This window comes from Aotus nancymaae, unplaced genomic scaffold (genome assembly GCF_030222135.1).
Source record: "Aotus nancymaae isolate 86718 unplaced genomic scaffold, 86718_ANA_hifiasm-v0.15.2.pri h1tg000067l, whole genome shotgun sequence".
NCBI classification, from domain to species: domain Eukaryota; kingdom Metazoa; phylum Chordata; class Mammalia; order Primates; family Aotidae; genus Aotus; species Aotus nancymaae.
This window is the reverse complement of record NW_026988482.1, coordinates 10,426,225-10,452,641: the sequence shown is the minus strand read 5'-3', so window position 1 is coordinate 10,452,641 and position 26,417 is coordinate 10,426,225. Positions and strand designations below refer to the sequence as shown.

General features: G+C 38.2%; 1 protein-coding gene across 2 annotated transcripts in view; it reads right to left on the bottom strand.

The window, feature by feature from the left end:
* TPRG1 (tumor protein p63 regulated 1) overlaps nucleotides 1–26,417 on the bottom strand; it is a 142,206-nt gene that overhangs the window by 82,499 nt on the left and 33,290 nt on the right. For both annotated transcript variants that reach the window (XM_064366918.1, XM_012448924.2), the window contains exons 2-3: nucleotides 25,910–26,140; nucleotides 18,491–18,582 (exon numbers count right to left, since the gene is read on the bottom strand). In XM_064366918.1, the coding sequence (XP_064222988.1) occupies nucleotides 18,491–18,582; nucleotides 25,910–26,131 (314 nt within the window). In that variant the 5' untranslated portion in view covers nucleotides 26,132–26,140. The remainder of the gene's footprint in view (nucleotides 1–18,490; nucleotides 18,583–25,909; nucleotides 26,141–26,417) is intronic.

Below are 26,417 nucleotides of genomic sequence, written 5' to 3'. Positions count from 1 at the left end.
ATGAGCAGATCACAGAATGAAGAAAATAGAACCATGAGATCCATTCCCTCTGTTGCGAGAACCTGTCTTCCCTGGCAAAGGAGTCTGTGCATCTCATCTAGTTGCCACTTTTCCTCAGCACCAGTATCACTTCCCCAGTGGATGAGAAGGAGCCTAGATTCTCGGCAGATAAAAAGGCACCTGAGCGCTCCGTGGGTCTGCAGTTTCCTGGAATGACAACAGTTTCACCAGCAGAGGGCAACAGCGAACTAGAAATCACAGGCCCCATCCCGACAGCTTCCAATGCCCACACCCAGTTACTCAAATCATCACAGACACCCTCCCAGTGGCCCCAGCCCCACACCCAGCAATACTTTCAGTTGCTCTTTTAAAGCTGTGTCACATCATTTTGTGGTTTGGAAATAATTTCCTTCCAAGAAAGATTTTCTTTTAATATTATTCTCTCTCTCTCGCATACACACACACACACACACACCCCCCACACATACTCAGCAGAGGCATTTTCCTTGATATTAAATAGTTACTAATCCTGATGTACAAAGCAACCTTCATGCACCCTTCAAACCTCTCAGCACAGCACAGCCCTTGAAAACATAGTATCTTGGCTAACCAGGAATCAGAAACCCAGGAGGAAAAAACTGAATCATTTATTCCACATATATTCCCTGGGCACCCATGGGGTTTCAGGCCCTGAAGAGGATCCAATTTTGTTTTCCTCTTCAAATACAAACAGATGAAAAAATGCATGGCATTAAAGCAAAGCAATTTCTCTCCCTCTGAGTTAAGTGGAGTTTGGGAAACCTTTAGCTAAATAATCCACATACTTTTCTTTCAGTCATTTGGTTACTCTTTACCTGGGTCTTTCCAATCGCTTAAAATAGGGGACTCACAAAGTAAACACAGGATACTAATAGAAACCCAATGCTCACCAAGCTTCCCTGTTCCCACTGCCCCATGCAGCCAGTCACATGTCAGGATCTGTACTAACTACCAAGAACAGAGAGAATATTCCACCACTATTAAGGAATACACAACCCTCTGAGATGCGAGGGGAAAATATGTAAGGAAGAGTAATGTGGTGTAATGAGGCTTGACAACAGTAACCCAAGCCCACAGAGGCAGGACTCAGTTCTCCAGATCCCCAGCCTGCTGTCCATAGGGCTTGCTACTCCAGGCGTCTACTCGATGGCCTTGAAGAAGGTTCTCTTACCAACGCTTCATTGTTTGCTCTTTGGTAAAAATCTCAGTCTTGGGAAAGCACAAATCGCAAAGTAGGAATGATTCTTTGAAGTGTCCACAAGGAAAAAACTCGGGAGTATTTATTCATTTTGTTAACACTTCTTTAAGGTGCACTTCTATAAGACAGATAGAGTATCCCCATAAAAGGTAGAAAAGACCTGGAAATACCCATTTATGTAAGGGATACAGAAACTTTTTCTCTTCAGTAAGAAAAAGTAAGCTACTTTTTCTTTTTAGTTAGGAAAGTCCTACCATGAGTTCCATTGTATTGTTCTAGTTGATTACAGAAAAAAAGCAGCCATTTTTTTTTCTTTATAAAACAAAGGGCTTTGTAAGTTCTAAAAATACAATAAAAATTGCAAACATTAAGTTTTAGTTGATATAGATATACACCCAAACACACACACACACACACACACACACACACGTTTGAAGCTTCTGAAATTTACATGCCCTGAGGAATAATTCTGCCATGCATTTTTCTTAGATTATAACAACAAAAGCCTCCATACATGGAGGATCTTCTACGGATCATGTATTGTGCTAGTAGCTATGCACATATCATCTCTTTTAATCTTCACCAACAATCCTGATAATACAGATGAGCCCAAGATTCCTGAGCAGTGATGGGCGTTCTGTCACACAAGTCTGAGGTTGAAAACGTAGCTGTGCCACTCACTAGCTGTACAATCTTGTAAAAGTTACTTATCCATTCTAAGATTTGGTTTTCACTTCTCCAACATGAAAATAATATTGTATTCCTCATAGGACTGTTGTTAGAATAAAAGAGATATGACACGTGGAGAATTTAATGCAATAGAAAGCATGCAAAAATATTCAAATATTGTTGGTTATTAATATGATGGTGATGATGAAAACTCTTTTAAATCTCTCAAATACTTTGTAATATTTATTAAATAACAAATGAATTAATGAGGGGGTGAATGAAGTAAATCTACTTAAAAGGAAGTCCTCAAGCCTATAATAGTTTTCATATACACAAAATATTTTCATTTTAATTTCCTAAAATAATTTTTAAAAACAGTCATTAATTTCATATATATGTGTGTTTGTGTATATACGTATATATATACGTATATATATATATGTTTTATAGGTATGTGTAGGTATGAGAGAAAGAAAGAGAAGTTTCTGTCTGTTTGCCTGTTTGTCAGTTTTTCTGCCATAGCTATTTGTATTTTCACTATATTGCAAGTTACTGAAGTTACAGTTAAGTTACTCTGGGACTTAAAACACAGACCATGCGTTATATGTAAAATTCCCTTTGTAGGTGGCTGCTGTGGAACACCTTGGAAGTAAGAATCCGGAACAGTTGGAAAAAAGATCCAAAAGGAAACTCACGGGAGTACCAGTTGAAGGAGTCATGCTACATTCATTTAGATACCCTGGCCAGAAAAGCCAAAGGTAGAGGCAACTACGAGCCCCCATCAGAAGACACAGGGGCAGCAGCTCAGGATTAAATTAACAGCTCACAAGCAAAGTCACTGATATGCAATTGAACTTTTTCTCACTACGTGGCATAAAGAAGGCAGTTCTTTAGAAAAGCAATACCAAGTAATCAGGACAGAAGTAATCTCCCTACTAGTCCAACAAATATTAATGAAGCCACTATTGCCCTCCAGGCACTAATGGTATAATGGTGAATCAAACTCCAAGCCCCTATTCCTCTGCCACTTAACATTCTAGGAGGGAACACGGACAAAAGGAAACAGACACATCAATATAGAGACCTAGAGAAAAAGGAAGTAGGAGAATATCCGTGGGGATAGTATCCTAGGTAAAGTGAAACGCTGTTGCAAAGGCCCCGAGATGGGATCCATCGAGGTCCGTGAGAGCAAGGAGGCCAGCGTGACTGAAGCAAGAGAGCAAAGAGAGCGGAGGGAGATTGGAGCAGAAGCCAGATCACTTCAGGGACACAACACATTTTTTGGAATTTGTGACTGTTTTTCCTAATAAATGGTTATGATCCCCCAATTTACAGATGGAGCAACCAAGCCTGAATAAAGGGACATGGATCTAGTATAAAGTGACAGAGCCAAGCCCAGAATCCAGCGGACTCTCATCCCAGGCTACACACATTCCATCAAGCCGCTTCGCTCCCTCTACCACACTACCCTACCGTAAGAGGATATTTTCAATGCTACACAAAAGAAGAATCTGGGCACACCCCCATCCTTCTCTCTTTCCCACAAAACCACTAAATAGCTGTTGAATAGCTCAAGTACTCTACAGCACACCAGGAGCTAACAAGAGGCCCACCCCCAAGGGACTTTCTCCTACTCTGAATTCACTTGAGGCGATTCGCTTGATCAGAAGCCAAGGCAGCTGGCAGGAGAACAAGACCTCATTCTAAGGAGGCTGTAAGGAGGCAGAACAGAGGGACATGATATAGAACAAATGTACTCATCTTGCCACCTCCATTGTTTTATTATTTTAAGCAGGAGAGAGATCTGCCTACTCTACTATGTTGGTTCCAGCTTGTATGGTAGATGGGACACAGCCCAGATCAGGCAAACCCAAGATGAGGCGATGTGCTGTAAAAACACTCTGAGGAATCCCATGGAAATTTAAGAACAGGAACCACAGCACAGCTGGGCTTCCTGGTACCTGAAAAGACACAAGGAGCAAATGCTACACTGTCAAGAGTGGGTCTCTGTCATGCTTCCTGTGTCTCTCTGCATACCTCATGCTTCCTTGTGACTGGCGTGTGCCTTCTGCTACCATAAATGTTCATTCCTCTTTACTTCCTTCTTGCCTGTGACTTTTAGTTGTTTTCTTAGTCCTGACTGTACATGAATTTTCAGATCTGCTCTCAAAATTAACTGCAGGCTGGGCTCGGTGGCTCATGCCTGTAATCCCAACACTTTGGGAGGCAGAGGTGGGTGGATCATGACATTAGGAGTTCAAGACCAGCCTGGCCAAGATGGTGAAACCCATCTCTACTAAAAATACAGAAATTAACCAGATGTGGTGGCAGGCACCTGTAATGCCAGCTACTCAGAAGGCTGAGGCAGAGAATTGCTTGAATCTGGAAGCAGAGGTTGCAGTGAGCCGAGATCGCACCACTGCACTCCTGCCTGGGCAACAGAGTGAGACTCTGTCTCGAAAAAAAAAACCTAACTGCGGAATCTCTATCTCTCAGTTCAGGTTCCCACAGAGAATTCTGTTCATCCAGATATTCCTTTAAGCTGTCCCTTTGGGTCATAAGCTGTCTAATGACTTAATGTCTCTTGGTCCAATCAGCTATGGCCAAAGGCTGAAGTTGCACCGAAGAAAATAGAAACTGTCTGCCAGTTAAGAGCGGTTTATTCTTTTTAAGAATTGTTTTAGCTCTTCTAATTTTTTGGTCTTTCCACAAAAATTTTAAAATAAATATGTCTATATCTACAAAAATATCTTGCTTAGAATTAGGAATTGCATTTGATTTGTATTTCAAATTTGAAGAGAGCTGACATCTTTGCCGTGTTGAGTCTTCCAGTCTACAAACCCGGCATGCCTCGTCATTTATTTAGATCTTCTGTGATTCCTTTTATCAATATTTTGTAGCTTTCAGCATACAAGTCCTATACATGTTTGTGAGATTTGCACTTAAGTAATTCTTTATTTTGCATGATTACAAATGTTATTGTATTTTTAATTTCAGCTTTTACTTCTTGATTGCTAGTATATAAACATACAACTGACTTATGTTGCTGATCTTATATCCTGAATATGTGCTGAAATCATTTATTAGTTCTGGAAGTTTTTGTTGTTGTTGTTGTTGTTGTTTATGGATTCCTTTTAAATTTTCTAAATAGATTATCATGTCATATACAAATACAGACAGTTTTTATTTTTCCTTTCTGATTTGTATGCATTTTATTTATTTTATTTTTGTCTTATTGTGCTGGCTAGAACTTCCAGTATTACATTGCACACTCTAGTAATTCAATGTAATTTGAATTACTAGAGAATTCATTGAATCACTGGAATATTCAATGTAGTGAGAATGAATACCCTTTTCTGGTTCCCAATCTTAGGCAGGAACCATTAGACTTTTCACAACAGCATGTTACCTACAGATTTTACACAAATTTCTTTATTAAATAGAGGAAAGTTTTCCTCTTTTTTTGTTTTTGTCATGAGCGGGTGCTGAATTTTGTCAAATACTTTCTCTGCCTCAGTTGGTATGATGATGATTGACCTGCTTTAACTTGTTACTATGGTTGATTATACTGATTGACTTTCCAGTTGGACCTACCTTGTATCCCTAGAATACACCCACTTTGTTATGGTGTATAATTCGTTTTACACCAATAATTTAAAAAAAAAAGAAGAAGACTGTGTTATATTTGCTATTATTTTAAGGATTTTTGCATCCATAGTCATGAGGGATCCTGGTCTAGGGTTTTATTTTTGTACTGTATTTGGTTTTGATATCAGGTTATACTGGCTTCATAGAATGAGTTGGGAAGTATTTGCTTCTGCCTGATTTTCTGGAAAAAATATGTAAATTAATGTTCATTCTTCTGTAAACATTTCATAGAATTCTGAGCCTAAAATTTTCTTATAGGGGAAATTTTTAATTATAAATTAAATCTCTCTAATTTTAGAGCCAGGGTCTTGCTCTGGCACCCTGGCTGGAGACCAGTGGCATGACCAGAGTCTTACAGTTTTAAATTTATTATTGCTTATTTATTTTTCTACAAATCACACACACAGACACACACAAAATCACTTAAATCAACATTTAAAAAGATGCTAATGTGTTACAAATTTACATTGATTGCATTTTTTAAGTTACAATGTAAGAAGTGTGTAGTAACAACTTGTATCAAAACAGTGGATAAAGAAGCTTCTCTACTGCCTCAGAGTGAGGGCTACTGTCTCATAGTTGAGCCAATCTCAAGGCGAGAGGGAAAAAAATAACAGCCCCAAAGCACACAGCATGACTGTTGAAGAAAGAAGAATTTAGTTCAGGGACTAAACTGCCCACACTGAGCAAAGCCTGGTTCCAGGGACAGAAGAGCAGCTGCCGCCGCCCCTCCTGTACAGCAGCCCTGCTTCCCCCTCCAGGAACTCTGGTAGGAAAGGCGAGAGATGCACACCAGTTACCCTGCCATGGAATGGAGGCCTGACGACAGGACACGGCTACAAAGAGAGTCTCAAACTCCTGGGCTCAGGCAATCCTCCTGCCTTAGCCTCTTGAGTAACTGGGACCACAGGCATGAACCACTGTGTGCCTGGCTAATTTGTGTGTGTTAAGACAGGTTCTCACTATGTTGCCCAGGCTAATATCCAACTCCTGGGCTCAAATGATCTCCCCTCCCCCTGCCTTTAGTCTCCTGAGTTATTCAGTTTCCTAATTGTTGTGTTTGTTTGTTTTGTTTTGTTTTATTATACTCTAAGTTCTGGGGTACGTGTGCAGACCGTGCAGATTTGTTACATAGGTATACACATGCCATGGTGGTTTGCTGCATCCATCCCCCATCATCTACATTAGGTATTTCTCCTAATGCGATCTGTCCCCAATCCCCCACTATTAGTTTCCTCATTGCTATAGGACTATTCACATTTTTTATTTCATGTTGAATGAGTAGTAATAGTTTGTGTGTTTTGAGAAATTGGTTCATTTCATCTAAGTTGTCAAATTGACATGTGTAGAATTGTTAGCTATAACCCCTTATTGTCTCTTTAACATTTGCAGGGTCTATATTGATATGTTGTGATATCCCCTGTTTATTCCTGATATTGGTAACTGTGTCTCCTCTTTTTTTTTCCCTTTTTTTTTTTTTTTTTTGGTCAACCTTGCTAGATTCTTTCAATTTTCAATTTTATTGATCCCTTCAGAGAGCCAACTTTTTGTTTTGTTAACTTTTTCTATAGATTTTTTTTCGTTGATTGCTATTCTTATCTATTTATTTCACTCACTTTGGGTTTGTTTGCTCTTCTTTTTCTAGTTCCTTGAAGCAGGAGCTTAGGTTATTGATTTGAGACTTCCTCTCAGTTATTATGTGCACCTTTTCTTAAGTGCTATAAATTTCACTTTCAGCACTGTTTAGGCTGAATCCCACACATTTTGATACACTGTATTTTTTTCTTCATTCAGTTTAATGTACTTTTTATTTCCTTTGAGATTCCCTCTTTGATTGCTGGATTATTTATTCACAGCCAGAGTGAATATTATTATTATTATATTCTGAATATAATAATAATATAATATTATTCACAGCCAGAGTGAAGGTGTGTAGAAGTATGTTTAATTTCTGAGTGTTTGAATATTTTTCTATTATCTTTTTATTATTTATTTCTAGTTTGACTCCATTGTAGTCAGAGAACATATTCTGTATGATTTTAATTCTTTCAAATTTGTTGAGTTTTGTTTTGTGGCATAAGTAAGGTCTTGCATCAGCATCCATATGTAATGTAGATGCTTAAAAGTAATGTGTATTCTGCTGTTATTGAATATTAATTAGTTCCAGTTGATAGGTGGTATTGTTGAGTTCTTCCAAATCTTTCCTGATTTTTGGTCTAGTAGCTATACCAATTATTGAGAGGATAGTGTTAAAGTCTCAAACTATAATTATAGATTTGTCTGTTTCTCATTTCTGTTCTATCAGTTTTTTATTTTACGTATTTTTCAACTCTATTGCTGCTGCTTTCACATTTAGAATTATATCTTCTTGGTAGATTGCCTCTTTTATCATTAGATAACATCCTTCTCTGTCCCTGATCGTTTTCTTTACTTAGCATTTTACATTTTTAATTAATTCGCATACCAAAGCATTTCAGAAACCATACAACTCTTGCACTGCGCAGTTCTGTCTACTGAACAGACCACTGGAAGCATAGGCGTCCTTCTCTTCACCCTTCTTGCTCTGCTTGCTCTTCTTAAACCCACCCTATCTTCCCTCAAGACACTTTGGCACAACCCAGGAATGCCTTAGAGAGAAGGCAATGCACCGTTTGTAAATCAGGGGCATGTTTACTCCTAAGAGGCTATAAAAGTCGTTTGTATAACTGCTGTTAAAATGGTCTAAAAGTGTTGATAGCCTCAATATTAAGCTTTGTTTGCTTTAAGGAAACACACTGGCAGCCCCCTAAATAATGAAGACTATGTTTAAATTATTGAGCAATTATTTCCAGAGCCTAACGCATTTCTAATAATGCCAACACTTTGTTTGATATCCTTCAGTAACTTAAGACAGAAGTGCCTGTAGTGGCCATGAAGGAAACATAAAAGCAATGGTGTGCTGTAAATCTTAAACAAGCTCTAAAAATAATCATAACAATAATGTCCTGACTTTATTTCCTTGGTATAAATAACTGTCATAACTGATTTCAAGACACCAAGGGGAGGTTCCTGAGCATGAAGTTGGAAGAGACCCATAGGTGGCTCTCATGAATGGGTAAGAGCTGGTTCCCATGCACCATTGCACGTTGTGTTAGATAACAGAGGGGCTGGTGCAAGGCAGTGGCAATGTGTTGGCAAGCTGGGAGCACACAGCCTTTCTGAAGGCATTCAAAATTAGATTTAAAGAAAACACTGAGCAGAGTGGAAATGGCCTATGGATGCCCAACTTGTGACTCCAGAAGAGAATATAATCCAGACTCCTTAAGCTAGCATTCAGAATTCTTTATGTTCTCATTCTCTCCTATCTAGCTAGCCTCCTTCTAGTTCTCTCACTCCTGCTCGCTATAATCCATCCACGTTGAAGTGTTTGTGATTCCCTGAGTCTGTCTCTGATACTCTGCACGTATTATTTTCTTTTCTGGGAAGGTTTTATTACATCATTTTCCTTTGGAAATCCCTCCTCCTTTTTAGATCTTGATGCCTTCTTTACCTAATGCAACAACACACAGTGAGTTTTATGTTCCCATGGAATCGTTTGTAGGGACACATACCAGCTTGTATCACGCTCTGTTGTAACTTTGTTTACATGTCTTCCTTTTTCACAAGACTGAATGCTCCTTGAGGATAGAAACTGTGTCTTACTTATCACTGTGTTTTCATCACTTAGGGCAGAGTTGGGTTTACAGAGGGAACTCTGTAAATGCATAAATAAATGTATGAATGAGTGAATATAAATAAATATTACTACTAATAATAATATTGATAAGCCAACTCTCACATGGCACATAAGATATGGCAAAAAAAAAAAAAAAAACTGTTGTAAGCATTGTACACTTTACAGTAATTTAGTCATTGAAATAATCCTCTTAACATCCCCATTTTATAGATCATAAAACTGAGGCCCAGAGGACATAAAAGATTAATGCAACCATAGCCAAATAGCTTGTAACTGATGAAGCTAGGCATTTCACTGCATCAGACTTCTTTCGCCTCTTGACTTTTTCTGAGTCCTCCCTAATTGGTAGCAGTCAAGAGAAAATAAACACTTCCAAGTACATTTGTGACTGCTGCAACTAAGTGCCCTCACTGTCTTATAATGCAGGTCACTTAGAGACCATTAGCTAACAGGATAAGGTTGCTGCCATGGAGAATTTATAGAGAAAAGCATTGTATTTAATTAAGTGGTTGTCAAAAACACCCACCCAGTATAAATGGATGCTGGCAAGAGAGATGCTTTTGTTCCTGCCAGAGTCCTGCCACAGGTCATTAACATCTTGATAGATTTGAGGCACTTTCTAGCCTGAATGCTTTCACCCAAAGACAGAGGCAAGTCTTACCGGGCTTTGAGTTGCTTGGAGGCCCATGGACATGGAGGAAGGACGCAGAAGATGGCCCCTGCTAGTATCAGCGAAGGGCTTTATACAGTGGATTACTGGATCAGAACCAAATCTGAGTCAAGTGTGTAATAAGTTCTGAGCCCAACCATGTGCCACACACTGTATTAATCACTGGGGACTAGGCAGAGATATACTAAACATAAGTGAATCAGAATCAGGCCCTGCTTCAAGGAGTGCCTTCTTCACAACGTGCACGATGAACCACACTGTGTCATACAATGTGAGCACAAAGAAAGGGGATAAGATTATTCTGGTTGAACTAATAAGAAAAGGCTCTATGGACTTGGTATCCCTGAATGACAGGAGAAGGCCAGGTCAGCAGAAAGAAGGGAGAGAGGCATACAAAACAGAGGAAACGGGGTGAGTGCAATCATGTGGCCAAAGGATAGCACCAGAAATCTGGGGAAACAGCAGGCAGTTTAATTTGACTGACGGAATTTGTAAAGGCGCATAATGGTAAGTAAGGCTGGAGAGAGAAACACAGTCAAGATATACGAGGGCTTGTGGATGCAACAGACGTATATGGAAGCAGTGAGAACCCACTGAAATTATGCATGAACATGAGAGTGATCTGGACCAGGACCTCTCAAATTTTAACGTGTGTAGGAATCAACTGGGGATCCGGTGAAAATGCAGATGTGTGTCCAGTAGGCCTGGCTGGTGTGGGGACTAAGGGTCAGCTTTGGTAACAAGCTCCCAGGTGATGCTGGTGCTGCTGAATTGAGGACCACACTTGAAGTAGCAGCGGTCTAGAATAGATGGCCGTGTACAAAAATCCCTGGGGTTAGGTAGAAGATGCAGTTCTGAAATGTTGATTTCCGTAGTACTTTTATCATTCAGTTCCTCCTGGTTTAGCAAGGCTTAGAAATCCCTGATTTCCAGGTTTTTAAATCTTTTTTTATTTTTAATTATTGGTAGTAGTGTTTTTATTATAGGATTAGTTTAACAATCCTGATAACATAATTAGTCTGTGACAAAGTAAAAGGGTGATTGGCTTTAGTCCAACAGCATTGTCCACCCTCCCTTACAGGCATTTGACTTTTTTGTTGTTCCTGGTCAAAGACTAAATAAAGTCAAATGAACAGCACAAACTAGAGAAAGATCTGGAGAGGAAAAGGTCTCTGAACTTGCCCAGTGAACTCCTGATCCTCTTTCCTGCAAATAAAAGACAATCAACAAAGAAAACAGACACAGGCATGAAGATTATTTAACCAATTTGAACTGCAGTGATTGGGAGATGAAAAAAAATCACAAAAGGCAGCAAGAGCAGTGTAATGAAAAGACAACTAACCTGGGCGAGAGGCATCACGAAGTCAAGCCCTCCTGTGACCCTTAATAAGTGGTTGCCCTTCGACAGGTCATTTAATCTCTGGGTTTCTTCATCCATAAAATAAAGCCAATAGTTCCTCCCTGCCTTCTCCCATGGGTCTGTTTGAGAATCGCATAGGATAGCAGGTGTGAAAGCGATCACACACACTGTTGCTTGGTGGACCAGGATACTTAAAAGAGGCAACCCTGTGCCTGGAAAACGGTCTCTGATCACCTGTTCTTCAATGTTCCTTTGTCTCCCAGGCTACTCTTTTTATTTAAAAATCTATTACAGCCCTTTCTTCTAGAGAATCTTTCTAAATTAATCATAGATGTCCTTCACACTTCCATTTACTCCACCAAATCCAAGAAACAGCATTCTCTGTTTTTCAAATAAGTTGTTGCCAGAGGAGATCCAGTATGCTCTTCAGGGAATGCCAAATATGAAAGAAGCAGCCCTTGTCCATCGAAGGCTACAATATAACCGAGGCACATGCGGAATCTTTGCACAACAGTGGAAGGGCCATTATGGCAAAAGTCAGGACAACATACCAGGCTGGAGCCTTATTTCTGAAACTTTAGAGCTGTGTTACTCTTCTGAGCTGAGATTCTTTCATTTATAAATGAAGGTAATGTTTCCTACCTCAGACTATTTTTGTGAAGATTAATCTGAATGAAGATGAGACTTTTTAAACTATAAAGTGCTATAGAAATATTATTATTATAGAAATACCCAAAAATAAATGGAGATGCTTCCTTCATATAGTTTCATTTATCTTTCCAATTATAAAGTCTTACTCTGTCCCACTGATAGATATTTCTTACTTGGAGATTCAGTTTTAAAAGAATAATAATAAACCCTTACATTCCTGTGTCATTGACAGTTTGGAGAGCAATTGTCTGAGAATACATGAATGATTAACTTTGTAAAAACTATATGATAATCAGGAAAAATACAAGAAAAAGACTGAGAGAAGCTTCCTTTAGAGAAGACCATCAAAATTATATACATTTGCACTTTTCACAATAGCAAAGACACAGAATCAACCTAAATGTCCATTAATAATACACTGGATAAAGAAAATGTGGTACACACACCATGGATAATATATATATTATATAATATATAATATATATTATATATTAAATATTATATTATAATATAATATATATTATATATTATATATTATATATTATATAATATATATTATATATTATATATAAAATTGAAAGTGGTTGTGATTCTTTCAAGAGTAGTAAATATCTAATGACCTAAAGGACATATTAAATGGGGAATCTGCACAACCGTGGAAAAACTATTAAAACAAGGGCATATTAAAGCAAATATTAAAACAAAAAAGGACATATGAAGACAAATTCACCAATTAAACAAATTAAAAAGCAAACCCTTCTCAAGCTCACCCAGCTTTACTGACAGTAAGTAGAAGATCCAGGATTCAAAGCCAACCCTTCTGATTCCAAATTCAGCTCTTTCTCTATGACACCAGGCTGACTCAACTTCACTTTGATTCTACTGTCTATATGTTCCACATAGACAGTCCAATTTCACATATTTATTCTACCAAAGCCCTGGGATAGACACCAGGTGGAGTTGGCAGGGATCCTGAAACATATTTTAAGTATCTTTTATAAAGATGAAGAGCAAGAATTTACTGGTTCTTAGGCACCATAGGCAACTATTCTCAATTAGGAATAAGAGGAATAAGAACAACAATCCCCACGACCACTTCACACTAAGTATGTGGAGGGAAGATGCTATCTCCTCCTGCCTCTTTAACCGTTGTAGACAAAGACACCTCAAGTGCATTCTGCTGAAGAGCCACTTTATTGCCATCACATCTTACTTTTTGAGATTCCATAGAGTGTCAAGATGTTCTCCTTGGTGCTAACTTAATGGATCAGTTCTAAAAGCATACACATAATCTTTTTAAATAATCTTTTTTCGAAAGGGCCAATAAGAAGGGTAATAGGAAACTGCAAGGTGGATATAAACACTATCCTGTCTTTATAGCTGTATGTGACACTCCTTGATGAGCTGGGCTGGAGACCTGAATCCTAATGGAATATTCATTAGAATTCTCTTAATGGTGTCAGCCTAACTTCCCAGTCATGCTGGGGTTTAGGGCTGAATCTCTCCAGTGCCCCCTTGGACTCTTTGTTTATTCTCTTTGTATTCTCCTCCCAAGTGCCTGCAAACTTATTTTTCTGATTTTACTGAATAACATGTCCCTATCAATTTAGAGAAGCACAAAGCAGCTTACCTGAATTAATTTGAGTGTGACTCCTTGAAAAATGGCTCAACCAACTTAATGTTAGTAAAATAAAGAACATATGCATTGTTTTACCCTTCTAAAATCTGAAAAATACTCATCTCTAATTCACATCTAGTTCCAACAATTTTAGATAAAAGATTGAGGCCCTATACTGATCTTTATAAAATGGAAATTGATTGCACTTTCTCAACCCTTCAGTGCCTCCCCATCACATGTGGGATAGAATCTAAGTTCTTTAACATAATACAAAGGCCATTAAGATCTTCTCCAGTCCCCTCTCTTGACAATTCCCACCTTGCCCACCCACATCAAACTATTTCTAGGAGTCTGATCAACCATGACTAAAGACTGAGCTGAGTGCATCAATCGACTCACACCTGCATCTTTGGAAAGAATTAGAACCCAATCAGCCTCAAGAGCAAAGGAGGGGTGCTGTCTATTTTCCTTGCCCTATCACTCATACGTTCTTCATTTGGGCACTTCATGTTCTCTGGCCCACATTTCTCATTTATAAAATCGGAATCATAAAACCAACAAAGTTGTTGTGAAGCTAACTTAAGTTCACAGATGTGAAAATACTTTGTAATGCGCTATACATCATAAAAGGGCTTTTATTCTCACCATTCTGAAATGGGAAACCTTGTTCCAAAGCCAGACATGCTAGATAGACAGCCAGGTTGCTAGACAAGCAGCCAGGAGTTTCCCATCTCCATGGAATGAGCTAAAAGTTAATGTGCTTGAAGCTCAATCATTTTTGTCATATGTAAAAGAGAATCTTGTGTGGTTGGCCAGGCTAGAGCAGTTGGTCCATATTACACTTCCTATAATTCATAAGAACTAAATAGATGGGTCTCATTCCATTATAAAAAGGAGGCAAGAAGCCAGGAGTAATTGCAAGCTCTCAGCATTCTGGGCCTGCACATTTATTTTGTTTAGTTATTTTGTTTTGTGGTTGCTGTCGGGGGTAGTTGGGATGTTGTTTATGTGTTCTCATAGTTTTTGTTTCTGCCTTTCCGTACCTTGATGTGATAGAATTTTCAAACAAACAAACAAGAAAAAAGACTTAAATATGAAAGGCCATTTAAATCCTCTATGAGTTTTCCTCTTTTTGACAAAGGGACCTCTTATTTTTCTGCTTGAGAAGTAACAGTGACTAGACTAAGAACCTCATTTATTTGAATCAGATGCCTGAACTATCTTCTTTACAACTAGCAGCTCTTTCCATTGCATAAGGCATCTCAGAACCCATGATGACATTTTTAACAAGAAAAGAAAAAACTGTCAAATTATCACTATGGAAGAAACGACTGAAATCAGAACTCTTCCTGAAAGTAGGTTTTAATGGGAAGAGGCAGTAAAGGATTTTGGCAGAGAGAAGACCAAAAAGAACACCAAAGAACTACCATTTAAAGGGGACAGACTAACAAAGCAAAAACCCTTGCTACATGGGCAACCAAAGAACTAAGGAAAGTGAAGAAGCAAGCTTGATCTGTCACCACTGGGATGATAACCTTAGGACCCCCGCTGGAAATCTCCAATCTTTTGAAAAACCTGGAAGTGAGGAGTGTGTACGGATGCTGAATGTTTGGGAATGAGAGGATGAATGAGTGATGCTTGAAAACACACCACACTGAAAATTCTGCCACAGCAGCAGCCGCAGCCGCCAACAGCAGTGCTGTTAGTGAGCTAAGTAAGCACTGACTCCGTAGAAAACCATAACATCGGCCATCTTGGAAAAGAGAAAACAATGGAGTTACTTATTTAAAAAAAAAAAAAAAAAAAAAAAGGAAAAAAAGAAAGCTATCTCTTCCCAGGAGAGGCTAGAAGGAGCTTTTCTGTCTTTTGGCCGGTGCCGAGTGGAATGACTGGTTTGGGAGAGGAGGAGGGAATGGGTTCAGCTGTGGTGCTTTGTTGTAAAAGGCAGCCTGGCCTTTGCTACTGAGGAGAAAGATGGAGCCTGGGTCTCAAGCCCACCTTCGCTGTGCCTTTGCCACGTGGTGCTTTATGATTGCCGGCTAGGAGGAGGGTGAGGGATTCTTTACAGCCTGAGAAACTGTGTGTGAGTGAGGCGGTATCCACATTCTCAACTTCAAGTCATTGCAGTTTCTTTCTCCCAGAAAACAAGGGGTTAGATGTTGCATTTCATAAAAACTAACCGAAGTTCTGTCTACTTATGCAGCACAAGAGATGTTAAAAAAAAAAAAAGAAAAGAAAAGAAAAACAAACAAAAAGAGGAAAGACGCTCTTTAGGTTTTGTTTTCTTTTTGTTGTTTTTTTTGTTTTTGTTTTTTAATTATTATTATTACTCTAGGGAAAACACTGACGAATGGTCAGAGCTCCTATCCTGATCTTTTCATCAAGGCGCCTTTCCTAATATGGTTCAACTGTGAATGTAGAAGTGGCGGGGAGGGGGGAGAAAAAGAAAACTCTGGCGTTAGAGGATATAGAAAAATAAAAGTACAATTGTTACAAATAAAGAACGCAGACTTCAAAAACAAAATAAGTCACAACCCAAACAAACCAAAATTTAAATGATCAGAATTGGCAACACAAAGAAAACGCCCTCTCCTGACTTGTATTGTGGCAGTCTGAACCCCCCCAGAAAATTGTGCCAAAGAGTTTAGAAAAACAAATACACAATAAAAGTAAACACACATACACACAAAACAGCAAACTTCAGGTAACTATTTTGGATTGCAAACAGGATAAATTTAATGTTCAAACAATCTGATAAAATAACCGTTTGGAAACTGAAAAAAAAAAGAAAAGGGCGGGCGACAGATGGGTTCCAAAACGTAAACGAACCAAGTCTGCAAGCAAACAAGCAAATACGATTGTAGGAAATTCCACGTATGCAGGATGCATCCCTGATTGTTATACTTAAATAGGTACCACAAAACAAAAGAGAAATGTAAGATGAGTTTCTAGATAGGCCTTACCAACTTTTGAGCTTCCTACGAAGTTCAAGCTGGGTTCAAAGTTTGGGTCTTTGGGGGACAGCTGCTCATATTTTTCTGAAAACGACTGGTGTTACCAATCATTGTAGCTAGCGTTGAATCAAGCATGCAGAATTGCAGCACTAAGCTTCAGTGCAGATCGTACAGTTGGATTTATCTTTGGAAAACTTACGTCTACAAATCTTTATAATCACTGAATAAAAATAAGCAAACAAAAAAGTATGTCTATAAAAATAAAACCAATTAAAATGTGCAGTATTCAAGAAATTACCGGTTCTATTACCCGAGAACTCAACAACAGCCCCGACTCGATTCTGAAATACCACATTTGCACATTCTTTCTGGTAAGGGAGATGCAGTATAGAAACAAATTAGTTACGTGTTTACCAGTGATTGGATCTCCAAAATCTATGTTGACATCTATTCTAATCAAGGCAGACTATTCATTTGCATAAGTCAAATTTCACTCTGGATGGGAAGTGGGGAGTGGGAAATGAAATGTGTGTTGGTAAAAGTGAATTAGGAAAAAGTCTGAATTACAGAGTTTTATTTTCATTAGAGGTAACCCAGAAATGACAGAAATGAACAGGACAGAAATGAAGGCAGAAGCTGCAAAAAAAGAGCCTCTTACTAATAGTTATTACTTGTGAACTAAGAGGGGCACTAACAGCTATTGAAAGTCCATGTGCTAGGCAATGCTAATTTACCAATGTTATCTCATTTGGTCCTCTCAAGTATTCTTCAGATACATACTTTAACTCCATTTTATGCATGAAAATACAAAGACCCAAAATTGACACACAGGTTGGTGTCTAAGAGCTTATTTTTTATTTTATTCTTGAATCCCATTTGAAACAATAGTATAAATTGGTGATCAGTCAGATGAACTCACAGTTGATATGGTCCTATTTCCCATGGATTGAAAATTTTGTTCTGCTGTACTGGATGGTGAAATATTCAAGAGTTGCCCTCCTGAAACTTAGTCAAAGAGGATGTCCTGTCCAGGAGTTAAAGACTCATATTATTTACTCAAGGTATAGGAATCACTGAGCTTCTCTGCTGGACCCTTTTGTGATCAAGTTACCAAGTCAGAAAACAGAACTTAATGAATTAATAAAGTATCTGAACTAGATATTCCAATTAAATTATCTATTTCATATTAAGGCTTTTGTAGTAAAAAAAAAAAAAAAAGTTGCCTCTTTCTCTTATTATGAAGATATTTTACTTATTATTACAAAGACCATGGCATTACTAATATTTACTTGGCAGTAAAGACACGGTCATACAAACAATAGAATTTCTGGGAAGGCTAGAAAGGCAACCATCTTTGTGGTGATATTTGCAATCAAAGCTCTTGTGGCTAGGATAATCTTTGGGGTGAATGCAGACAGTTATTGGAGAAATAAGGGCTTAAATGTTAGACTTGGTTTTATACTAACTCTGGAAACCTCCTTGTCTTAGCTATCTTCATCATTTCCCTGGTTTTTCTGTTCATATGATTGTATATAAGATCAAATTCAAAGTATATATGTCCACTTTACTATCTTCTTTCCCAAACTTCCTTTCCATGTCACCTAGAATGAGATGATTAGTAGTTCAATGTGTTTATAGGGGGAGTGCTTTCAAATAAGAGAGATTGGAATGAGAGAATTAGGAAGCCAACATAACAGTCTTTGAGAGTGGTGACACAGACCTGACCTAAGGTAGATACAGAGATGGTTGAGTGAGGGGACGAGCCCAGAAAACAGTTATAGGAGTCATATCTGCTCACACCATCACCCATAGAGTGCCAGAAAAATGTGCCTAACTGGATAATTCAGTCATCTATCTTATGTAGCAACCAGACAAATCCAAACCACAGGTTCATCTCCTATTCTGTTCTAGTGAAGTCAAGAAAAATGCTGCATTCCCACTGCCCTTCGCTTAGCCATAACTACTCACTTTGTCAAGAGCCAGAAGCCTTGAATGGTCTCTCCAGAAGTCTCAGCTATGTGGCCTTTCAAGTCTTCCATGGCAGTCTCAATGGCCCCCGGCTGGGTGAAAAGGAGAAAGTAACTAGTTTAGAGCAGACTTAGCCCACATTGCGCTTATGATTAGTTAGTATACTCCAACAGCTCCTCCAGAAAGCTGGTCACAAAAGACACAGTTCATGCAGTTGCCTGTATGCCTGTATGCCTAGCTGCCTGCCAGAGAACTTACTCTTGAATTCTGGTAAGCTTTTCTCCTTGGGTGGAGAAAAAGCGGTCTAGGTCTCATCTTCTATAATCTTACTCAGACTTTGGTATAAAAATGAAGACAGCCACTTTCAGAGGAATAGTTTTCCCAAACAAGCAATATAAAGCTCAAAGCCTTTAGCAATCTGTACATTGTTAAATAATACCTTTTCTCTCTTCCTAGAGCATATATCAATAAAACACAAAGTAGCCTTCTTCCAATACTCTGACAACAAATTTTAGCTGACTCAGGGAGATAAACTCTGTCAGTCTCCTCACCTCATTTTCTGTATCCTTCCCCAAACAGGTGTTACTACTTATAGGCTCAATCCTAGCTTCAAGATTGATTGCCATCTGTTCTAACAAATTCATAGACTTCATAGCTCAATGACTCTTAAATTTCACTGTACATCAGAATCACCTAACATTTGTGTTAAAACATAGATTTCTGGGAGTATACCCAGAGTTTTTGATTCAACTGGACCACGGTGGAACCTGAGAATTTGCATTTCTAACAAGTTCTTGGGTGCTGCTGTTGGTGTGGAGCCTTTTCTAAGAGAGCCACTGCTCAAACATGTGAGCAGTGAAGGTTCTTTTCTTCAACAGAGAAGGTTGTGCCAACATCAGTCATCACGACCCCGGAGGGGAGTTCCCTATGATTGTATGACAATTTTCCCTACATTCAACCTCAGCTCCCTGTGATGCAGTCTGACTCTTCCAGTCCCACTTGTCCTCTAAAAAAATAATACTTTCTTTGATGACTCAACATGGGTATTTTTTGGGTCTGTCTTCCTGTATTCACATAATTTTTGTCTCAACAAATATAACTTAGTAGTGAGACTAATGTTTTTCAGAAGAAAAAATTGTTAAGCAGAGTTAAAGAGTAATGAAATAATCCTAAAATAAGCATTTTATTGAATGTTTTTATGCCAGGCACTTTGCCAAAGATATGTAAAGATGAGTATAATAATGTGGAATTTTTAAAACCTTACTTGCCTTCCTTATGGAAAATCATTGGCAAAGCCTATCAAAATGAGAAATGATCTATCCTTTGATCCAGATTTTCACTTCTGTGAAATTATACTAAAGAAATTTTTGCATGTGTACAACATGACATATCTATAAAGTGTTCTTTGCAGCCTCGTTTTTGGATAGCACAAATCTCTGGAAAAAAAAACACAAACATCTATCAATAAGAGTCTAGGGGTATATATTATAGGATACATTCATACCACACAATATGATAAAGCTATAAAAAGCACAAAGAAGATAATGTTAATATGCAAAGATTTTTAAATGTATTATCAAATGAAAGAAAAGAATTATGAGAAGAGAGGGTAAAATATGCCAATTTCTGTACAAAAAGGAGGAGAGAGAATAAGAATAAATATTTGTGTTTGCTTCTATATGCCTATAGTAACTCTTGAAGGATACATAGAAACTATTAACATTGGTTCCCTATGCGTAGGAAAGAATGTGATGAAGATAGAAGATGAAGGTGACGTTTTGTTGTATACCTTTTCAAAAGTTACAACACATATTCACCATAACACATATACACAACACATATATACACCATGGAATATGATGCAGCCATAAAAAAGGATGAATACATGTCCTTTGCAAGGACATGGATAAAATTGGAAACCATCATTCTCAGCAAACTGACACAAGAACAGAAAACCAAACACCACATGTTCTCACTCATAAGTGGGTGCTGAACAATGAGAACACATGGACATGGGGAGGGGACCATCACACACCACAGCCTTTCAGGGGGGTGGAGGGCTAAGGAAGGAACAGCAGGGGGTGGGGGGGCTAGGGGAGGGATAGCATTAGGAGAAATAACTAATGTAGATGATGATGATGGGGTTATGGGTGCAGCAAACCACCACGGCACGTGTACACCTAGGTAACAAACTTGCACGTTCTGCACATGTACTCCAGCACTTAAAGTAAAATAAATAAATAAATAAATAAATAAATAAATAAAAACACTAAAATAAAATTTTTAAAAAGTTGGCCACAAAAAAATTAAGCATGTTCTTTGCAGAATGAATCGGTAGCCTCTGGAGTTCTATCAGTCTTCTCACTGTGCTATTCTTATCTTTGGTAAAAATGTAAGTCTAGCCCTTACAGAATACAGAGGGAAAATGTTCCCAGATACAGAATTGTACTCTCCCCCATCTTACTATTATAGTTATTATAATACGTTAACTTTAGTCATTTAGTGCCAAACATGAAAGTATTCATACTTTGACTTGTGTCTGGGACATTAAGGTTTAAATCTCAACCTTTCTTATGAGAATCTATTATACACCATTTTGTCATTCTATACATCAGTTTGGTCATTTATTAGATGAATAAAATAATAACTGTAACTGCGCCATGCTATGAAACACTATATATAATTATATATGTATATATAAAATGGTAAATACTGATTAATAAAATCTTTATTATCATTTTCATTCTTTCTGTAAAGAAAATTTTCCTTCTATCTAATATCAGAAATAATTAGAATGATTTTGGGGGTCAAATGTTTACTGTCATGGAATAATCAGCTCAGAGACAACATGCAACCTAAGACAAACAGGGAAAGATGGTGAGGTAATATGAACACATCATCTGACACGGCGTGACAGGCAATATTGTCTTTTATAGTCTAGCACTGAATAGTTTTAGTAAAGCAAACCTACTGAGGGAATTTTGAAAACATATGTGTTTGTTTCCTTACATTTTCTTGAGCTAGACTAGCCTGGGGCCAGTTGTCACACAAACAATGTCCGTGTCTGTGCTGATTTTTCTCCATGTAATGAGCTCCTTAGCTCAACAGGAGTGGTATAGAAAAGAATGTTTCTGCAGACTCAGACACGTGGGTCTCTCTTGTCACGTGCAAACTGGGATCACTTCACAATGAACACGTAAAGTAAGAAAATCAGCTCTAAGTCAGACGTGATTTTTAAAGTCCAAGCAAATTTGTCTTTATCTGAAAATAAAGAGAATGTATCATATCTCATTATAGTTAGTCCTCTGCTCTCATAAAGAAAATAATATCATCTTTTTAATAATCTTAATGGGATTTCAGGGTTGGAGGGAATGAAGAAACCTTTTGCCCAGTGAGACAACTATTTTCTATACCAGAAAGAAGCTCACACAGGCAGTAACAATATAACTGATATATTTATTTCTTCCCAATGTGAGACCAAGACACAGGGAACCCGATAGCAAGAGAAGAGGGAAAGAGAGAGAGTATGAAAGCCAAATTATTGTCATGGAAGCAATGACATCTTGCTACACAATGGGAAGTCCTGAACCTGCTTATTAAAGTCTCGTTGCTCACAATAGAACACAGACTATAAAAACGCCATGGGAAACCATTAATTAAATATTAAAAGATCAAATAGTTTTAGTCCCATTAGTTTGTATGTAATTTACATTCTCGAGTATAAATTTAGAGATAATTCCCCATCCCAAATCGCTTTCAACTTTCTGATAAGGTATCTGCAAATATAGAGTCCTACAGAGTGTTTAAAAATATCTTTCCCAATGTGGATTAAGCATTGTTCCTTTCATAAGAAGTTGTTTTTGAATATCAGTCTCCACAACTAAGAAGATTATCATAATATACCTCTAGTTATTAGCCTTGAGGGGTACTTTTGTTCAGAGAAGCTACTAGGCCTTTTTTTAGATATGTCTAAGCAATAATAGCAGATGAACTAAAACAGAAGGAAAAGGTTATCCAAGCAGACTGATGGCAAGTAGTTAGGATCTTCGTTTCTGTGACCTTTCATTCATTTTCCAAGGTCAACGGCAGTGGGTTGTGGTGGAAAGCATCAAGAGTTCTGGGTTTCAGGCCTGTCTTCTAGTCCTCGCACGGCCCAGAGCTTGCTGGTTGACCTTGGAATGAAGTTTTACCTCATTTGTGCACTTTAAAGGTTGAATTCGATACTCAAGACCCTTCTAGCTGGGAGCTCCTACTAAGTCAGAGGTGCACAGTTGCAGAGACGAAATAATAGGTTGGAAGCCAGAGGAAAGGACGTAATATCCCAGAGTGACCCATAAAGAATACAAGAGGTTTAAGGGGCCAGATATACTTTTTTTTACGATCCAGTACTGAGACATGTGATCTAATGTATGAAATTATGATGCTAAAATTGACTAGTTGGTCAATAACTAATTTGTGTGTCAGTCACCTCTTTGAAAATCTAATTTGTAATTCATATAATTGACCTTCTTTCTTATTATGGCATTGGCTGTTTTCTCCTGGCACTGGAGAAACTGAGCACTATCCTGCCACAAGGAGCCAATGAGTAACTTTCCAGGTTAAAAAAATTTATAAAGAAGCCATAAATTCTATTGTGCATGGTCAGGAGAGGACTGGATTTGGAGAAAGAAGATCCAGATTAGGAATCTAGCTGCAGTCCTTCCACTAACATTATATGACTTGGACAGGTCACTTTATTTTTCTCATATTTCAATATGTTCATCTTTAAAACAAGGATGATAAGCCCTCTTCTGCCTGCCTTCCAGTATTGCTCTGGGGAATCAAACAGATAATTGATGTGAGTTCGCTGTATAAGCTACATGGTGCAACACCAATACAATCATCATGTGTAGTGGCTTTGGACTGTGTCAATTTAGCTCAGCTGAAATTACATTTTCTAGAATTGCTTTTTTGTGTGTGTTTCCAAATTAGGGCTGGAAACAAGAGACATTTGTGTAATATTCAAAAGGCAGAAATGAAACACAAGTCGTTTTCACTGTTGAAGATCAGTGCAGGTCATCATGCACTGTGAGACAACTCGTGTTCATGGCAACAGATAGCCCCGATGTTTACTTGATGGCAAGGGGCAGCTCCGGTACCTGAATCACCTTCCATCACTGTCAGGCTTTTTCCCTAAGATTTTCCTCTCCCTGGGCTGGCTAAGTGTGTAGTTCAGGAATGAAAGCACTAGCTTCTAAAACTCACCTGACATCATCCAGGTTAAAGTTGGTGGGAGACAGACACAGGTTCCAGTTTTTCCTCCAAAGTCAAACATTGTCACCAGAAACTCCAGCGTTTCCATGCAATTTTTTCCTACTCCCTTTCTTATTTCCTCTTCACAACTGCCAACCGGTTGACCTATTCTAACTTCAGGCCCAAAACCAGATGCAGAGACAACTTTGCATAGTCTTAGCCAGCTCTCATAATTGCATCAGCTCCCAATAATAAATCTCTTATTCTATATCACAGTGTGTTCTTCTCTCATCAAACCCTGACATCATCAATATCAAAGATAGCACGACTCCAAGAGATGCTTTGATTTCCGTTGCAGCTACATCACACAGCTTAACTTTGCATATTCAATAAAGTTCACATACTTTGAAAAACAAACCATATGCTCTACATATGCAGAAACACTCACACAAACACACATATAGTATAGCACCTACTAAAGCATCTTGCATATAGAGAATATGCAATGTTTAAACACAGACTCACACAGACACACAGGCACACACACACACTCATTAAGTTGCTTTAGTTAAAACTTTACCTAAAGCAACGATATATTTTGAAAGCAACCGAATCAGGATTTATTAATTAAAGCTTTGGAAAAGTAACAAAACCCTGGCCCCAATCTTTTTATGAGAATGAGTTGAAATATATTTTTTTCTAAAAAGAGATGTCCCACGTACACATGAAAATGAGATGTTCTCTGTTGCCATAGTGTAAACTCCTTGATTTGCCCCCAATTGATTGTAGCCTCTGAACTAACCACTACTGTATTAATAAGAATGTTGAAGGATTGGAAAGAGGATCTGCAAGTAGGAAGAAGAGCTCAAGAGAGAAAGGTACTAGAAACCTGTGAAGTGCTCTCCACTTGATCCAAATGCTAAAAGTTAAAAACATTGTTTTTTAACATCTAGATATACAAGCTCCCTCCTGCTTACCTACCCATCCATTTACTTTCCCAGTTCCATTGCACAGATAACAGAGCTCAGCTCCAGATGGTAGCTACAGGTTTGAGATTTAAAGCTACCTGCTCCCACCTTGTATAACGAACATCCCAATGTAAACCTGAGATCCCACGTTGTAATAGAGCACCCCAATGTAAACATTCACATGCACATGTGGACACACACACACACACACGGTTGTTCGGCTGGGCATGGTGGCTCATTCCTATAACCCCAGCATTCTGGGAGGTCAAGGCTGGTGGATCCTTGCATGTAGGAGTTTGAGACCAGCCTTGGCAACATGGCGAAACCCAGTCTCTATTAAAAAAAAAAAAAAAAAAATTAGCCAGACATGGGTGGCATGTGCCCACAGTCCCAGCTACTTAGGAGGCTGAGGTAGGAGGATCACCTGAGCCCAGCAGGGGAAGTTGCAGTGAGCCAAGATCATGCCACTGCACTCCAGGCTAGGTAACAGAGCAAGACACTGTCTCAGGAAAAAAAAAAAAAAAAAAAGTTTGTTCATCAAAAATTACATCTAATAGAAAAATATACCACATTATATATCATAGAAAAACACACCACTTTATATCTCATAAACACTGAATTAGACATTCATACAACTTTGCGTCTAACACCAAAAAAAAAGAGAAATACATATCCATCAGTAAGAAGTTGACTAAATAAAATATGTTAATATTTTATACCATACAATAAAATACAATGTTATCATTGAAAGTGTGAGTGTATAGTTTTATCATGGAAAAATATCCAAAATATATTATAAATGGAAAAAAAAGTGCAGTCTTAGCAGCTCTCTCCACTCTGTTATCCATATCTTTTCCGCATGAAGAATGAATACCCTCGCTGGGATCACAGCTTTGTATTCTAGTTGCTATGGTTCTCTCTTTATAGAATATTAGTTCTTTGATATCAGGTTTAGCATAAACACAGACTGAGGAACCAAAGAAGGAAGCTGGAGGACATACTTCTTCTTAATACTATCTGTGCAATCAAAAATAGATCTTTAGATTATCTGAAGTTCAGATCCTTCATCTTTAAATAGGGATAAAGATAACTTCATGATTATGATGATGATTACATGAGATAAATGTGAATATACTTGGTAAATACATGATATATAGAAGGATTTTAGATGTTTTATGGTGAATTTTTATGTAGTATTTAAGAGAACCAATAAATTTACCCGTGTAGCGAAGTACTTCCGTGAGACATAAGGCTGATGATAAGGATTGGGATAAAGAGTTGACTCAGTCACACTTGACTGCCTTGAAATATGTCTTGGCATCGGGTCCTTGCCTGAGTCCTCTTCCTCCACAGATAGGTGGTCAGTCTCAGAGGGTTGGTCATCTCCCTCTTGCTTCAGAGACACAGCCTGGAATCCTTCAATACTCCCAATAGTTGACATTTCTTCAGCCTAAAACAAGGGCAGAGAAATCTCATTGGAAAAAATGTTGCCTGCAAATGTGTCCTAGCTATGACAAAACAGAATATGATGAGCCAATGGCATTCCTGAAACTTAAAAACACCCTTCATGTTAACTAAACAAAGGCATTGGTGGATACAGCTTCATAACACAGACTTTTAGCATCTATAATCCTGCAAGGTCATTTACCAGAGGAGTGAAGGAGAGACTCTCTGGACAGAGAAAAGAGTTTGCAAGTAGTTTCATTTTCTCATTTTTAAGCCTAGGA